Here is an 18,235-nt window from a genome sequence, read left to right as displayed (position 1 = left end):
AAGTATTCACAGAGATGATGGCTGAAGACAGCTCAGGTTTGATGAAAAGCGGTGAACTGCACAGTCAAGATGCTCAGAGAACTTCCATGAAGACAAACACAGAGAGAGGGACATGTAGGGGCATCACAGTAAAGGTGCTGAGAGAGAGAAATTGGGAGCAGTCAGAGAAGAAGGGACCTGTCACGGGCCAGGAAGGCTAACAGCCGACTTTTCATCAGAAATACATATAGTTGAGGCCAGGGCTGGGTGCTACAGCTCACACCTATCATCCTAGCACCGAGGGAGGCCGAGGCAGGAGAATCGCTGAGGCCAGGAGTTCAAGTGCAGTCTGGGCAAGAGCAGGACCCCATCTCTACAAAAGAAAGAAAAATTAGCCAGGTGTCGTCGTGCACAGCTGTAGTTCCAGCTACTCAGGAAGCTGGGGCAGGAGGATCACTTGAGCTCAGGAGTTGGAGGTTGCTCTGAGCCATGATGACACCCATGCTCTCCATCCCAAGTGACAGAGTGAGACCTGTCTGAACACACACAAAAAAAAGAAAGAAGGAATGAAGGAAGGAAGGAGGGAGAGAAGGAGGGGGGGAGGGAGGGAGCAGTGGGACAGCAGTTCAAAGTAGTAGTTATAACAACATATTGTGGGTGTTCAACAATTCTGGATGCAACATCTATTACAGGAACTGCACTACACGGGGGAGGTGGGGTAGGGTTAAGGCGTGCGTTTCTATATCTTACCGCAAGTGAGTTTTTATACATCTGGAGTAGGTTTTGGTAAGATATGCATGGTGAACCCTAAAGCACCCTCTAAGAAAATAACTCAAAATATATCGTGAATAAAACATTCAAGGAATAAAATGTGGCCTTGGAAAGTATTCCCTTAATCTAAAAGAGGACACGAAAAGAGAAATGAAGGAACAAAAATGAGACGGGAGGGATCGAGGAAACAAATAGTAGAACAGAAATATAATTACATCAATAATAACATGTTTATTAATGTATTAAATCAACTAAGAAGCGGAGATTTTTAGACAGGATATTAAAAATAAAATCCAGCTATATTCTGTCTGTGGAAGATGCACGTTAGCTTCAAAGGTACAAATAGGTTCGAAGTAAGAGGATGGAAAAACGTATGTTCTGAAAACAGAAAACAAAAAGCTGGACTGATTATGTTAATATCAGACAAAATAGACTTCAAAATAAAGGAAAATAGAAATAAAGAGGGACATTTTATGATCGTAAAAGGGTCAGTCCTCCAACAATATGTAACCGTTATGGGATTGTGGGATCAAGTGGACAGTTAACGTTTAGCTCTTTGAGGGTTCTCTGTACTTCCTTCCATATAGAGGCTGTACTAGTTTGCAGTCCCACCAGCAGTGCAAGAGTGTTCCCTTCTCTCCACATCCACGCCAGCATCTGCAGTTTTGAGATTTTTGTGACATGGGCTATTCTCACTGCGGTTAAGTGATATCTCAGGGTGGTTTTGATTTGCATTTCTCTGATGATCAGGGATGACGAGCATTTTTAAGGAAAGAAATTATTTCAGTATAATGATATTTGCACTAGAATGTTTATTGCAGCTCAACTCACAATCACCAAGACATGGAATTAACCCAAGTGCCCATCAACCCACGAATGGATTAATAAATTGTGGCATATGGGTACAATTGGAATACTATTCAGCCATAACTAGATGGAGACTTTACATCTTTGGTATTTACTTGGATGGAGTTGAAACACATTCTTCTTAGTAAAGTATCACAAGAATGGAAAAGCAATTATCTAATGCATGCCATAGTAATATGAAGCCAATAGATAAACAACTACACTCCCACACGAGAGAAAAACACAATTAAATTCAAGTGGGGGCAAGGGAAGAGGAGGGGGGCAAAAGGGGAGGGGGGAGGGGGGTTGGTAAGTTCCCACACAGGGGGCACAATGGAGGGGTTTATGGCACACCCCTGGTGAAGGGCGCAACCACAACTTGAACTTTACCTAAGAAATGCAAATAATGTGGCTCAGCACCTGTGGCTCAAGCGGCTAAGGCCCCAGCCACATACACCTGAGCTGGCGAGTTGGAATACAGCTTGGGCCGTCAAACAACACTGACAACTACAACAAATTCTATATAAAGAATAGCCTGGCATTGTGGTGGGCACCTGTAGTCCCAGCTACTTGGGAGGCAGAGGCAGGAGAATGGCTTGAGCCCAGGATTTGGAGGTTGCTGTGAGCTGTGATGCTATGACACTCGACCCAGGGCAATAGCTTAAGGCTCTGTCTTAAAAAAAAGAAAGAAAGAAAGAAAAGAAATGCAAATAACATAACATAATAATGTATACTCTCATATCAATCTGAAATTTAAAAACAGCTCTGAACACAAAAGTAGTATATGTGTGTGTGTGTGTGTCTATGTATGTAACAGTTATATACACAACTAACAGCCCCACAATACTTGAAGCAAAAACTAACATAATTGAAAGAAATTAACAACTGCATAGCAAAGGTGAGAGGTGTCAACGTCTCATTTTCAGTAATGTATAGAGACAACTAAAAATGTAGATAAATTGGACCCTCATAGATGGCTGGTGTAGAATGGTGCAGCTGCTTTGGAAAACAATCTTACAGTCCTCAGAAGGTTAAGCATGGAGTTACCATGCGACCCAGCAATTCATTTTCCCTTCTTAAGTATGTACTCAAAATGCAAACATGTATTAACACAAAAACTCACACACAAATGCTCATAGCAACGTTATTTATAATAGCCAAAGTAGAAACAAACCAAATGTCCCACATCTGAAAAATAGATCCATAAAATATGTTATATTCATATAATGTCATATTGCTTTGCAATAAAATGAGCTCCTGAAACATGGTACAACATTCGTGAACCTAGAAAAGACTTCACTAAAGGAAATGAGGCAGCCATGGAAGGCCATGTATTGTTCTGTTCTATTCAGGTAAAGTATTGAGGATAGATTTAGAGAGACAAAAAAACACCTTCACCTTTCTGGGGCTGGGAAGGGGAAATGGGGTCACTGCCAACAGGCATGGGTTCTTTTCAAAGCAGTGAAAACATTCTAAAGTTGCTTGTGGTGATTGTTGCACAAGTCTGTACCTTAAAAATCACTGAATTGTACATTTTAACATTTAAATTATGTATTATGTGAGTTATATCTTAATAAAAATGTTATAGAAATAAAGAATTGTACCTATTATACTGAGTTGCTAGAGAAATTAAGTGCAGTGATTCTCATGGGATTGCACACTCAATAAATTATAGCCATCATCACTTTCGGAGGGTACCAGGCAGAGCTGATGAGAAAGGATCTGATCCTTCCAAATCCCAGGGGCTGCCCCCCCCCCCAGTGGGACATCATGCCCATAGTGAATGTTTGCCTTCTGTTTTCCTTTCTCTAGGGCAGAGGACCTTTTGTCCAAGGAGAAAAGGGAGAAAAGGTAAGCACCTCCCTTTTGTCATATTCTTCCAAGGAAACAGGATAAGGAGGCTTAGGTGTGGGAGAGGCGTGTGCTACCTCCTGCTCTGCAGGAAACTGGGTGGGCGAGAAGAGGGTTCTTAGCTGAGACCCTGGCCTGGCACCATGTCCTCGGACTCGGGTGCGTGAAGCATGGGCAGTTCTCAGCAGGGTGGGGGGAGACAGGAAGTGGGGTTTGAAGAATCGAGATAGGACACATATTTGGGGAGAAATGGATATTTCAGCTGTACCCAGAAAGTGGAAGATCTGGCCAGGCCTCCCAAGCAGAGCAGAGAGCAAGAGGGTCCCCAGCTGTGAATGTCACACCTTCACCTTCACAGAATGTGCTGGGACTCCAGAGAACCTGGGGGACATGCATTCCTGCTGAAGGGGAAATTCCTATTAAGACATTAGCCTGTGAGGAGAAAAACAAAGCAGGGAGCCACTAAAATGCCATTTTCTGCTCACATCAGCCATTAAAAACAAACACACAAACAAAACCCTGCTGTGTTCCTGGAGAGATGGCCACAGGCTTTATAGAGCAGGTAAAGGTGCTGATGATGTCATGAGTGTATGTTGATGATGTCACTGGAGTCAGGCACTTGAAAACTCGGAGTGTCATGCCATGGATGCTGGAGGGGGATCCATTGCCCCGAGGGGTCACGTCAGCCCTTTGCATGGGGCTGATTATGTAACGAGGTGCCACTCCATGGGGTTACGGTGGAAAGGCATTCACAGGGCTGTGTGTGCCCTTTGTGTCTAGACTTACTTGCAGAGATGAAGGATGCTTACCGGCACGTGCTCATGTGCAAGTGTTTATAAGTAAACGTATTGATGTGCAGTGGGCAGAGGGTAAAACAGGTTATTGTACAGCTAATTAATGCAACAGCATTCAGTGATGCAAAATAACATTTGAGAGAGTAACTAATGACCTAGAAAGTTCAGACCATATTTTGTTAATTTTTACTCATGTTCAATATGACCCTAACTGTGCATGTGGAGAGACAGACAGAGAAAGACGAACCCCTGTTCTTAACCACTGGGTATCTGTGGGTAACAGAGTTCCAGTGGTATTCATTTTTTTTCCTTTCTGGTGTCTCCTTGAGCCCCACCCGGCTCCCCAAGGGCACAGTGTAGCCACCAGCACCTCCTGGGTCTATTGGGGGTGAGATGATGTCGGTGATGCCTGTGAGAGCCCTTTGCTCAGTCCCTGGTACACAGTGGATACATGTTGAAAATCTGTCCCCTTGCATTTATTCCTAGAAGCCATTACTAAAACCCTTTAAAAAGGGACATATTTGTTTCTTTGGTAACTTGTGTTCAAGTTCCCGGTATGTGGGTGAGTGCACTGTCATCACAGAGCCCTCCAGCTGGGGACACTGCTGCTTCTACTGTTGCTGTCATGAGGCAGGTGGCACCATCAGTAGCATTACCCCCGCATTACACAGGGAGGGGACACAGCTTTAAGTAACTCAGCCTTGACCACAGGGGGGTCTAGGGGTGCATCAGGGGACAATGGTCACATCAGCAAAGTGCCCGAGGGTTTCCTGGGATGTGTGGTGTTGTGCCTCTGGTGCGGCAGATAAAAAATGAAACTCAAAAAACAGGTGACATTTGACTTTCTCATGCAGATCTCGAAAATAATCCCAAGTGAAATTTATATGAAGAGAAAAACAAAAACAGAAGCAAAATGACCCTGCGTGGGCTCTGTTCATTACAAATATTCCTAATAACTGCAGCCACAGCCACAACAAAAATAGGAACAACCTAATGGGAGATTGTATGGATCACATCAACAAGACAGATAGAAATGAAAATTAAAAAGCTCCTCTAATATGGAGCTCTGCCTGCCATGTGATACAGATGAAATAGTAGAGCAGAAATCTGTATCGCTTACATATAGAGAGAGATGTGGGGCCATGAGAACCACCAGTGTGTTCAAGTGGTGGGATTTGGGCATTTTATATATCATGGTGATTGCTCTGAATGGTGCTAATATATTAGTATAACTGTGAACATTTAACCAAAGACTGGATTTGATCTTCCTATAATGAAAATATTTTTAAATATAATATATTCACAATCTTTTTATTCATGAAATAAAGAAGGAGGATGATTTTGGAGGGCCATGTGCTGCCTTGCTCCATGGGGTTTGGGGGATGCCGATTGGAGGAGTCGACACATGGGACTCCAGGATGCAGGATACGGCAGCAGCTGAGGCTTTGGGAGCCTGGTGTCCCCCTGTCCTGCTGTGTAACCTAGGAAGTCATTACAATTCTCAGTGCCTCAGTTTCCTCACCTGCACATAAAATGTACTAGTAACAGCAGCAGTGGACTCTGGAAAGGGTGATGTGAGGGATTCGTGGGCTTATGCGCAGGAAGAACTTAGCAGGGCACCTGCAACCCCAAAAAGCATCAGCGAGGGGCAGGTCTGAGCCTTTCTGACCACTGGATTCTCTGAGCTTGATGATCTGCTCAGGCAAGTTGTCTGAGTTGGTCCAAACAGAGCAGACTTAGTATGTCCACTTCGAAGGCTGGAGACATGGGCTCCTTTGCCCCTGGGTCTGAGGCTATGAGGTTGAGAGCCTGGAAATTCCTACAGCCATTTTTTCTGCCATGAAATGAGCCAGTTGGAGGAGGATGACAGCGACTCTGAGAAGCATGGCTACATGCCCCTTGGATGTGAGTTTGGTGACTGAGTTCAGGCCCTTCTGAGCTAGTATCTGCCCTGCTGAGATCCACAAGGTGATGAAATGCCTGCCAAGGGCTTTGCTTTCTTAATGAATAGGAGCTGTTATAAATATAGTTAGAATTGGTTGAGATGTGCACAGTGGCCCTTTAGGGAGAGACTGGCCTCGGCAAGGGCTTGGAGGAGGGTCCTGAAGTGACCCAGTCTCCCTAGAGTCTGGAGGAACACGGGGGGATAAGGGGTCGACAGGCCTGAATCAAGCCTGGATCACACCTTACAGATAGTCGGGGGCGCTGGAGACCCACCAGGAATGACATGGAGAGAGAATGTCCCATTGCGGCCACTCTTGGGTCAGCAGCTGGGTACTCAGCATTTGGTAGAGGGGGAAGAAACAGTATCCCACCCAAAAGTCCTTTCTTAAGCATTTTCACAGAAATCCATCTGGCAGTAAATAAAACTTCATATGGATGTTCTGCTCAGATTTTGCAGTATGGTACACTAGGGAAAAAACAAACAGACAAACAGCAAGGGAATATAAGAAACTCAGCTACATTTTGTTGGGTTTGTTGACTCAGCAGCAGATAGGATTTGGGTTACAGAAACATCAGTTCATTGTCTTTTATGGTTTTCTTCAGTTTTTAAGAAACTGTAAGAAACTTACTTTACGGTAAGCCTGAGAGGGAATGGCGGGGTGGGAGATGAGTCTTTGAGACAGACGGGGAGTCAAGGCTGTTGCAGCTCCCTAGGACATGAACTTCTCAGAGCTGACACTGTGATTCTGTTGCAGATGCCAGGGCTATGTGAAGCCCGGCCTGAGGGGGCTGAAACCTGGTGTAGGACAGTCATGGGCTGGTTCTCCATGATGTGAAACAAGTAAGGGGCTAGTTACAAAACTGAGAAAAGAAAATTCAGGGTCATGATGGGGAAATTGAGGAAGGTTTTTAGAAAGGTGAGTTCCGGGCGGCGCCTGTGGCTCAGTTGGTAAGGCGCCGGCCCCATATACCGAGGGTGGCGGGTTCAAACCCGGCCCCGGCCAAACTGCAACCAAAAAATAGCCGGGCGTTGTGGCAGGTGCCTGTAGTCTCAGCTACTTCGGAGGCTGAGGCAGGAGAATTGCCTAGGCCCAGGAGTTGGAGGTTGCTGTGAGCTGTGTGAGGCCACGGCACTCTACCGAGGGCCATAAAGTGAGACTCTGTCTCTACAAAAAAAATAAAAAAAAAAAGAAAGGTGAGTTCCTCACAGTCAGCTGGGGTGGCTCAGTTCCCGTGTCTTAGCAAACTAGGGTTCTGGACGCATTTATATTCCAACCTGGGCTCTTGAGGAGCCTGCAGCTTCTTTGTTCCCTGATGATTTGAAACTGGGCAAAGCAGGCTCCTCCACGTTGCTGTGGGGCACGGTGGCCTACGGAGCAATTAGCTCTTGGTTCAACGTGCCTGGGCTTCCCACCTGCAGATACCTTCCTTGGCTTTAAATCATGCAGGTGCACATGAATTTGTGTCTGCCCCTACATTGCTTATCCTGCCCCGCGGTCAGTGTGTTTGGAGCACACATCCTACCCACATGACGTGACCCCCAGTGACCCTCCCGCAGTATTGTCTCCTGCCAAGTCTGGGTTTGTCTTTCCCGGGACACTCTCAGTTGTTCCTACCTCCCTGACACTGGTTCTCCCCCCATATTCATTATCTCCCTCTGATTGTTGAAATCCTTGGGATGCTTCTAAGCTAGAGACCTTCACGGTGTCGAGCACTGAGCCAGGCATTCCATGGACACTACCTCCTTCATTCCTCCCAGCAATTGTGGGTGGAAGGCATCCTTATGCCCATTTCACACAACAAGGCAAGGAGACTCAGGGAGACACACACACTGATGTGGTCCAGTGCCTTGAAGACAGGTGCAGGAAGAGCTACAGTCATTTATAATAAGCTCTGGCGTGTTTAAAATCCTAACAGGTACGTGTTGAGAAGCGGCTATGGGGAACCAGGTAGGGGCAGAGAGATGGGGGTGCAATTAACTCGAGAAGGCAGAACTAGGGAGAAAAGTTATGTTCCTGCTCAGCCTTGCTTCCGATTGGATGGGAACCCTGTGGGTGACAGGTCTGCCCTCACAATGACATCTCTGTGCCCTCAACAGGGCAAACACTGCCTTGCGTTGTTCACATTGTAAAATAATGCGTCCTTCTGACCTGAGCCAGGTTCTTTCTTTGATGTCATCCAAAGGTAGGCTTTCCTTGAAATTGTGGGATAAGACTCCTTCGAGGTAAAATTGGATTGCACAGGTGGGTGGGGAATGAACAGAAAGCCCTGTGGTGTATAGATTTCTTTCCCAGGGACTCCCTTACAGTGGAGCGACCAGGAGAGAAAGGTTCCGCAGACCACAAGACACTTGTGTGTATACCCCAAAATGTTTGTATCCCCCCAAATTTATATGTAGAAATCCTCACCTCCAAGGTGATGGTCTCAGGAGGCGGGTCTTTGGGGAGGTGATTGGGTCATGGGGGTGGGGCCCTTATGAGTAGGATTGGTGCCCTTCTAAAAGAGACCCCAGTGAGCTCATTTGTTCTCACTGCTCTGTGAGGTTACAATGAAAATACAGCCATCTATGAACTGAAAAGTGGGTCCTCCCCAGACACCAAATCTTCTGGGACCTTGATCTTGGTCTTTCTAACCTCTAGACCTGTGAGAAATATTTTCTCTAGTTTACACACTACCCACTATTTATGGTATTTCATTATAGCAGCTTGAAAGGGGTACCTGGTACAAGTGAAATGCATGGCACAGCAAGAGATAACATGCATACTTTTAATTTGCCTTTTTCTTCAAATTCCAATTAAGAGCTTAACTCATTGCTTTTATTTGGTAATCAGAAGGACATGCAAGTACTTATGTATTACTAGATGCTGGAGGAAAATTATACATTGAAGGACTGTCAGGCTAATCTGTGCAGTACAGATTTACAATAAACTCATCTTTAACTTTTTTGAGAATAGTTTAGTATACTGTGTTCTACACGACATCCATATGATTTAATTTTGCATCTGGGGCTATGATGTTATGGGATTTCGTTAGGTTATTTTAACACAAAGTAGCAGAACAGTCTTCCTTAGAATGAATAGCTATCCTCTAATTTTTTAAAAATTCCCCCTGAAAGTATAGGATGGGGATGTTAGCAATAGCAGCCATGAAGGGTTCATTGGACAATGCTGATGATTTTATGTGGAATAGTACAGTGACTTTATCCAAAAAGAAAGTGCTATATAGTGGGAGAACTGTGACATCAGCCTTTTATTAACTCTGAATGTTTCACACTATTTGGTTTATGAGCTCAGCCTTCTACAGCCCCTTAAGAATGCTGAGCCATGCCCAAGGGAATGGTGGGAATGTGGAGTGGAGGCTGAGTCAGTCTGCACAGGACACAGAGGGGGATCCACTGTCTTGGCCAAGGCCACCTTCCTCTCCCTCCCTGAGAGTGACGCTGGTATCTGGGAATTCTTGACCCTGAAACACCACATCCCTTGTAGGAACCAGTTTATTTTAGCACCTTGGAGCCGGAAAATAAATAATACTTTCGTATTTATATGTGTAAAACTTCTAGGGTATATTTATGCCATTTGCCTTGAACTCTGGGTCACTTCCTCTTTGTTCACGACTGGCTTCCTCAGCAGCCCATCTCCTATTCTTAGCTTGTGCATTAATGTGCATTATTCATGGTTATCGGGTAGGATAACTGTAGTTGAGTGTCTTCTATTTTTACAATAATTAAAGGGTTTAGGAGAAAGATTAGTTTAGCTGCTTCTGTGCCCTCAAATAGCCTTGTAGGTTAGGGACAAAATGCTGAGAGAATAGAGGTGCCACGGGCCCTGTCCGTGGTCCTGAAGGGCGAGGTGAAGTTTTGCGTTCATGGGACCTCACAGCCCCAGGCAGAAGGAGAGGAAATCCTGAACCTTTCTTCAGCTCTTTCTGACCCTCGAGTGCTTGTGGACAGTCACAAGACCAAGGCTTCACACAGGAGGGTGAGACTGTTTATAGGAAGGGCAAATGTTGGATTCCTGGACTAGGAGTGCAGGGAAAGCTGAGGGCACAGCCCCTGGACACAGGCTGGATGGGTCCAGGCCTTGGCTGGGTGACTTAGCAGCTGTGTGACAGTGGGTCAGTTACTTAACCACTGTGACCCTTGTTTTCCTCATCTATAAATTGACAACTATAATAGTAGCACTTGCCTCAGAGGGTTGCTGCAAGGATTAAATGAACTAATGAAAATAAATGATGTGTGTTTGTCAAAAGTGCTCATAAATGCTGAGTATAATTACCATTACACCAGCAGGCAGAGTTCTGTTTTTTGATATGCCAAATGATGTCTTCTGTGTCTTAGCATTAATGAAGTCTCATCCCCAGAGGCAGCCAGCAGCTGGGAGATGTCAGCGCCCTCCGCCTCCCCCAGGAGCACTTCCACAACTCCCCAGGACTCAGGAAGTCTGGAGAATGTTGCTAGAGAGGACGACCTATGTGGGACATCATATAGGTCCTTTCCTTCCTTCAAGTCTTTGTAAATAATTCACACAGCCTTTAAGAAAAATAATAGCACCTACTGTTTACAAATACGTGCTGTCTGCTAGGACTTATGCACATGCTATTTAGTTTAATTTTCAAAGGGGGTATCATTGTCCTTGTTTTAAGGCTATAAAACAAGGGCTAGGCACAGGCAACTGACCTCTCTATGTGACTGAATCAGGAGTTGAGCTCACCTGCAACTGTCTGTGCTGAGAAGTGCTTCTTAGCTGAGCCCACATCTGAATCCCCAGGAAGACCTGCTGCGCTGGCCTGCTGGGTCTCACTCCGGCAGGTCCAAGTTGGGTCAGGGGAGGTTGTCTTACTAATAAGACCCTGGGTGGCACTAATGATGCTCTTCCAGGAACCCCCTTTGAGGACCACGGCCCAGAATGTCCCTGAGCCCCTGCCTGAAGAGCCGACTCTATTTCCCGCCACATGGGTGAAGCATTCAGTCCCATAGCTCCTCTCGCAAAGAGGCAAGCTCTCTGTCAACATTTATGAACAAGCCACAAAATTTAATTAAGCAAAAGAGCAAGAGAAATATTTGTTTTCTCATTTCTCTGTGTCTTGGTAATGAGGTAACAGCAGGATCCCTGGGGCTGTGGGTGCTGCTGAGTGGTGTGGGTGGATAATCCCCCGATAGGTGGCTGCCCTGCTGGGAGCCTCCAGATGGGATCCCCGAGGCAGAGAGAGTGGGGTGGGGGGTGGTGAGGGAAAGAGGTTCAGAGACTAGACTTGGAAGCAAGCCCCAATTTTGTGTCACACACAAGTGCAGGTGGGAATGGGGAAGTTGCTGCTTCTCTGAGCCTTGCTTGTCTCTGCGGTACCGTTTCAGATAACATGTCAGTTATCTGCTGACATCCTGCTACAACCCAACTGCTGGTTTTATTTTTATAGGTGGAAAATGGAGGCTTAGGTACTTTACCCAGAATGATAGTCCCTGCTGTTAGTTTAGAATTTGCCGATATGCAAAGCACTTCCCCAGAGTATTGCCTCAAGGCACCCTAGCAGTGGGCCAGAGGTGAGCAGGAGCTGAGGCCCAGGAGGGGACAAATGTCCTGCTCAGCTAACTTGCCAGGGGCCACGTGCCATCCAGACTTTCTCCCTCATCTCTGTCTTTCTTTTTCTCTCCCTCTCCCCCTTCCTTCCCTTTTGTTTTCCCTTTTTTCTTCTCTACTTGATTGTGAATCATTAGCTACACATATCCCTGTTCAAAGCTTCCTGTGCCCCACCTTACCAATTAGGGGGTGACCTCTGGTCTTGTACTCACCCATCCCATGCCTGAGTGTGCATAGTTAGCGGTAGATACAGTGGGAAAACTAGCAATTATATAATATTTTATAGTCTACAAATGATGCCCACATCTATTTCTTTTTTTATATATATTTCAAAACAACTAAGAGTAAATTTTATTTTTTTGAGTTTTTTTTTTATTAAATCATAGCTGTGTACAATAATGCAATAATGAGGTACAATGTGTTGGTTCCATGTACAGTCTGAGATATTTTCACCCAACTGGTTAACACAGCCTTCATGGCATTTTCTTAATTATTGTGTTCAAACCCTTATACTCTACACTTAGTAAACTTCACCTGCACCCTTCCAAGATGCACCCTAGGTGTGGACCCACCAATCACCCTCCCTCTATTTCTTACCTAGAAGGCTTGTGAACCTTTATTTTATAAATGATGGAACTTGAGCTCAGAGAGTTTAAGTGACTTTCCCAGTGGGGTGCGTATGAGCAGCGTTGGGCTGTAACTTTCTCTTTGCAAAGCTGCTGTGAGCAGCAGATGGGAGTCTAACTGGAGAAGGTGTGTCCCAGGGCATGTGTTGTTTGTAATGTTAAGAGCAGGTGATGCTCATCTCATGAGGTGCCTGGATCTCAGGACGACTTGGGAGTGGGCATTTCTTCAAATGTGTCTATTGCATTGCCAACGTGGTTATCTTAACCATATAAAAGAAGACTGAAAAGAGATGTTGCACTCTGACAAAATACTTACCTCCATGGCAGTCTCTAGTTGGGTTCTTTGAATACAAGGCAGAGGTCAGCCCCATCCCCTGACAAAGTGGGAGTGGTTGGTTCTCTGACTCCAGCCATCTGAGCTGCTGTGGCCAGGCACCCACATGCTTGGGAGGCACAATTCTGAAGCTAGGCTGCCGGGCCTACTCATGGATGAAAGGGAGACTCTGAGAATGTCACTAACTTGGCCAAAGTCATCAGCATCTAGCGAGTGTGATGATTTGAAGCTGTGTCTTGTGGCTGGTTCCAGGGACCATTACTTCCCCACCACACTCTGCTGATCACTATTCTTCTGGGGATTATGAGACTAATCTTAAAGCACAAGAATCTTCTACTGTCTCCTTTACAGGCCTACAAGGCTCCGGGAATAACTGAAGTGTTGGGGGCACCTGTGAGGCCCTGTGCCATGACAGGCACTGCAAATACGGAGGTGACTAAGGCTGGCCCCCCCTCTCATGGAGGTCCCATTTTGTGGATGGGGGGAATTCACACCGATACCTGCTGGGTATTTATTTGGAAAACAAACAAAAAAAAAGGCTAGAAGCGCGACATCTGTGTGGAAAGAGGCATAGATTCCAGAACCTTCTAAATTCTCTCTGGTTATGTTTCTGCCTGATCCCTTCCTTGTTGGATGGTCCTCAGAGGAGCAGTGCTCAGGGCTCCTGCCTTCTTCCCTCAGCCTGTCCCTCCCCTGGTGTCAGCCAGAGGATTTCCTGACTTACAGGAGTCAGAGGACAGATGGGCCATTCAAGGACCCACCTCCACCTAGAGTGGGTGACCACACCTTGGCAGGTTGCCTGACCGGCCTGATCCCGGTGGGAGGCAGCATCTGGATGGGATAGCCCTCAGAACACGTCCTTCTTATTATGTGACTTTCCCCCATTTTGGAAAATCTTGTATTTATTTTATTTTATTTTATTTATTTTTTTAACAATGGAAGACATTTTATTATTAATATCTGTAATCATCTCTCAACATTTCAACTCTTCGTAGAAATCAAATGCAAAACATCTGCATTTTTAAATTAGCATATGTTTAACTATCTCAATCACAGCAACCTCATACAATAAGATAAAAAAATCTTGAATTTAGCCCTAAGGTTGTAGGGATATGACACTAAAGAGGCTGGTGTCCCTGCCATCAAGTCATGCAGAGGCTATTTGCTCAATCATTGCAGGAGAGATGGGGGATGGAACTGTGGAGTCAGGCAGGGGATGTGGCCTGTTCCTCCCCACCAGTCTCCCTGCTCTAGGCAGAACATCTATGTCCTGGGAGGCTGTCAAAGGAGTTCTCCTTCCCAGTGCCTGGGAAGCAGGGCTGGCTGAGGCCCCAAGGGCGGGTGGGGTGGGGCATGGCCTCTGGAGAGGATGAGGCAGGCTGGACATTCAGACATTAACTTCCCTGGCTGCCTCCCTCTGTCATACAGACTCCCAGGTGGCCGTGAGAGAGTCACCTTTGCACCCTATGCCTCATGTGCTGGGATGTAGAGCAGGGGTGACAACACTGGGCTCCCACGATGGCCTGGCATATGGTGAATGGACCTGTGTGCAGCCACTGCTAATTGTCGTGAAGACATTCAAAGGCGCACTCCAGGGCCCATGCCTATCGCTTGCACACACTAACGCTGTAGCTTCGGCCAGATTCTTCGCTCTGTCTGTGCTTCTGTTTCATAAATGGTGCAGTGGAGATGAGTCTCTTACAGGACGGTCGCGAGGCTGAGTTAGTCGCGGGATGATGTGAGGTGCCCAGCACCTGGCACATTGGGAACATGCAGTCAAGACAAGCTGTCGGCAGCACCATGCTCAGTATTACCTTAAAGATCGTCATTAATATGCTGTCCTCTGACTGTTAGCCCTGACAGTAACCACATGATGGGTGTTTCTTAATCAGTGCTCTGTCCTGCAGAATCACCTCCATCTCCACAGCTTGCCCTGTCCATCTCTAACAGCCAGATGGGGAGGGGAACCCCATTTCACTGATGTGTAAGTGGAGCCTAAGAAGCCACTTGCCATGGCTTCTGTCCTCTAAGAGGGATGATTGTGACAGTTCGATCCCCAAAGTGGGGTTAACCTTACTAACCCCACTCATTCAGGAAATGGCTGGCCACAGGTCTTAATAATAAAAGACCTTCCCCATTCAAATCCTTTCTCATGTGAAACATCCCCAAACTACTCACCTGCCCCCTTGGATTCAACCAGGATGGCCAAATATACCTCCTGCCAAATGTCCTCCTGCCAAAAATTCCACCTAAATATAGTTCTTGTTAACCTGAGACCATCCCAGTATTTCTTCTTCTTTTCTCTATAAATAAAATTGACTCTGAAACACTTGAACCTCCTGCTGAAATGAAAGCAAGGGCAGCTCGGTCCCCACCACAAGTTTAAGAACAAACAGCTTTTATTCATGTTGTCTTGGGTCCAGTTCTGTCCTAGAAGAGGCTCTGAGAGGCTCAGCCTCTGCTCCCCGCCTCTTCTCTGAGCACCCACAGTCCCTCATTACGGATGTCTCGGAGGTCCACAGTCTACAAGGGCATGTGTAAGGCCTCACAAAAACCTGTTTTATGGAATTTAACTCTGTATTTCACAAAATAATTTGATAAAAGGACCCCCCCCCCAGTCTTCCACCCCCTCCCAGCATGATGTATATTAGCTATAAATCAAATTGGTGTCACCCAGAGCACGAGCCCCTCCTGGTCCTAAGTCCGAGAGCTGTGTGCCATGGACTAGCAAATCAGTGCTCTGTGGACAGTGCTTTGTCTTGCCCACTGAATTATGAGGTGAGAGCCACACAGCACACCGTGTGGTCGTCCCAGCAGGCTCATTGGGCACATGGCAGCTGGCAAAGGCATCATTTCCCAGGCCATGGGTGTGCTGACATGGTGGGCCTCACCTGATTTCATCGCCCACCTGGGCCAGGGTGGCCTGGGAGACAGGAGACCTCAGGAAGCCCCAGACTGTGCCTCTAGCCGAGTGTGTTTATTTCCCAAACCTCGCTTCACCTTGCACCCCCACACTGCACCCCTGAGGTCAGTGGGACACAGAGCCTTCATTTACGTTTAAGGTCATACCAGCAGAAAAGTGCAGAGCTGGGATGGACCCATGTCTGATACCAGCTGGGGCGAGACGTCTGTCTGTCTATGTTCCTCTTCAGTATCATATGACTTACCTTAGACGGAATGTGGAGACCATACAAGGCACTTCATAGAAATTTTAAAAGTGCTACGGATCTTACTTTGCAGGTAAAAATTAGAAAAGTGTAATCTCTGATGTGACTTTGAGAAAAGAAGAGCTACGTCGTAGGGTCATGATGAGGACTAAATAAGATGATGGCATCTCTAGCACTGTGGTTCCTGGGCTGCAGACTGGTCCACGGCCTGCTAGGAACTGGGCCACACAGCAGGAGGTGAGCCATGAGCAAGTGAAGCTCCGTCTGTATTCACAGCCGCTCCGCTAGTGTCAGCGCCTGAGCTCACCTCAGCATAGAGTCTGGTGGGAGCGTGAACCCCACTGTGAACTGTGCATGTCAGAGAGATGGGCTGTGTGCCCCTTACCAGAATCTAGGGAAGGCCTGATGACCTGAGGTGGAGCTGAGCTGGTGATGCAAGCGCTGGGGAGCGGCTGCAAATGCAGGATGCGACTGTCGAGTTGTAGGAAAACAAGCTCAGGGCTCCCACTGATTCTGCATCACAGTGAGGTGTATGATTATTTCACTCTATATTTCAATGTAATAATATTAGAAATGAAACCTACAATAAATGTAATGTGCCTGTGTCATCCCCACCCACACCTCGGCCCTGGTCTGTGGAAAACTTTTCTTCCTTGAAACCCTTTTGCCAGAAAGGTTGGGGACCACTGCCCTGGCACAGTGTTTCATAAAGTTTCCATGGAGGTCACCTGTGTTCACTCACTGAACAGCCAGCACCTTCACTTTACAGGTGGAAAAAGCCCAGAGGAAGGTGCTACCTTGAGGCTGGTGGGAGTGAGGAGGAGGCAGCAAGTTCCAGGACCCTCTGGTGGGGGAGCTGGGTGGGAGCACCGGGACCCTGCAGGGCTTTATTGCTAAGTCGCCTCCCAGGTGGTCTCCGGAGGTGTGTGTGGAGCAGAAGAGGGTGAGTCACGTGCCCAGATGCTGTGTGCCGTGTTTACACCTGACACATGTGTCGGTATGATTCCCTAGAATGAACTTTGTCCCAGCTAAAATTAAAAAGTAAATGAATAAATACCCGTCCTACCGCCAGGAGTGATTTTGCCTCCTAGGGGACATCTGGCAACAACTAAGACACTTTTGCTTGTCACTGTTGGTGTCCACGGATGCTGCTGAAGCCTGGGGCGCTCTGCAGCACAGGCTTATCTGGCCCAGCGTCCTCATGCGGAGGTTGAGAACCTTGTCCTGGCCCAACCCTGTGCTTCCCACGGTGCACACAGCCCAGAACAGAGTTACGGGAGGGCGTGGCCAGAGCTGCGCGTGCTCAGTGTCAGGTGTGAGCTGGTCACCCGCGGATCCTGCAGATGTAGCAGATCTAGGGTGGAGCCTGGGACTCTGCATTCATCACCCTCTCCAGATGGTGCACAGGGCAGGCTGGAGGACCATGTTTTTAGTAGCAAAGTCTTGGCCACGACATCCTTCCATTCTTGGGACTTTGTCCACAGCCCCGGCGGCCTGAGAGCCTATTACCCTTTATTATTAATTGCTCTTCCTTTTCTCTGGTTCCAGGGTTCTCCTGGCGCGCCCGGCCCCCCTGGGAGAGATGGCAGCAAAGGCGTGAGAGTGAGTTCTGTTTCTACTGCACTGGGCGGTACCTCCTGGTCAGAGCCTTGTGTCCTCCAGTGTGGTGGCCATTGCCAGGGCCAGGCCTTTGCTAGGGCTCATATTTACCAGGATCTTCCCAGATCCCTGGAGATCAGCCAGGCAGTGATAACAAGACCACCAGCAGCTGTTTCCACCTGGGTGTCTCCCACCTGCCCCCAGAAGTGCTTTTCTCACTCAGCTGACCAGCAGGTCTGCACAGAGGTTTGTTCCCCCCATGCCTGAACTTGGAACTGGCCTCAGGGAAGTGAAGGGTTCAGTGAAACCCTCAGTTTGTAGCTACAAGAGCCCCAAGCACTGCCCCATGCCCCATAGGTCTGGCCGCTGGGCTTCCTCTCACTGTGGCCCAGCACTCCAGCTCTGCATTCTACCTGAGTTGGCACGTGCCCCAGCACCCTGGGCAAAGAGTGATCTCAGCCCAATGGGTCAATCTGCTCTTCACCAAGAACCCAAACGGAAATTATCCCGGCTTCTGGCCCCCTTCGCTGTTTCCAGCTGTTGTGATGAGGCCTCTGCATGGGAACCTGACCTGTGAGCACCCCACTAGTCCGTAGCGGTAGCCCTTTGGGACAGGAGGTCTCAGGACCTGAGCCCAGGACAGAGAAGGGAGTTCTGTGACCCTGAAGAACGCTCCTCACACCCCATTGGAGGGCACAAACACTTCTCCACGGAGATTCTCATCACCATGACTCCAATTCCCGTGCTTCGT

General features: G+C 47.3%; 1 protein-coding gene across 4 annotated transcripts in view; it reads left to right on the top strand.

Moving 5' to 3' along the window:
* The window catches only part of COL22A1 (collagen type XXII alpha 1 chain), a 269,693-nt gene that overhangs the window by 86,179 nt on the left and 165,279 nt on the right, over positions 1–18,235 (top strand). For all 4 annotated transcript variants that reach the window (XR_008373874.1, XM_053559196.1, XM_053559195.1 and 1 more), the window contains exons 12-13: positions 3,409–3,447; positions 17,434–17,487. Coding sequence is in view for 3 of the 4 variants with exons in the window: in XM_053559196.1 (XP_053415171.1) it covers positions 3,409–3,447; positions 17,434–17,487 (93 nt within the window). In the remaining variant the exon portion in view is untranslated. The remainder of the gene's footprint in view (positions 1–3,408; positions 3,448–17,433; positions 17,488–18,235) is intronic.

This window comes from Nycticebus coucang, chromosome 13 (assembly GCF_027406575.1).
Source record: "Nycticebus coucang isolate mNycCou1 chromosome 13, mNycCou1.pri, whole genome shotgun sequence".
Classification (NCBI taxonomy): Eukaryota; Metazoa; Chordata; class Mammalia; order Primates; family Lorisidae; genus Nycticebus; species Nycticebus coucang.
The sequence above is the reverse complement of the archived record's forward strand: the minus strand, read 5'-3'. Positions and strand labels throughout refer to the sequence as shown.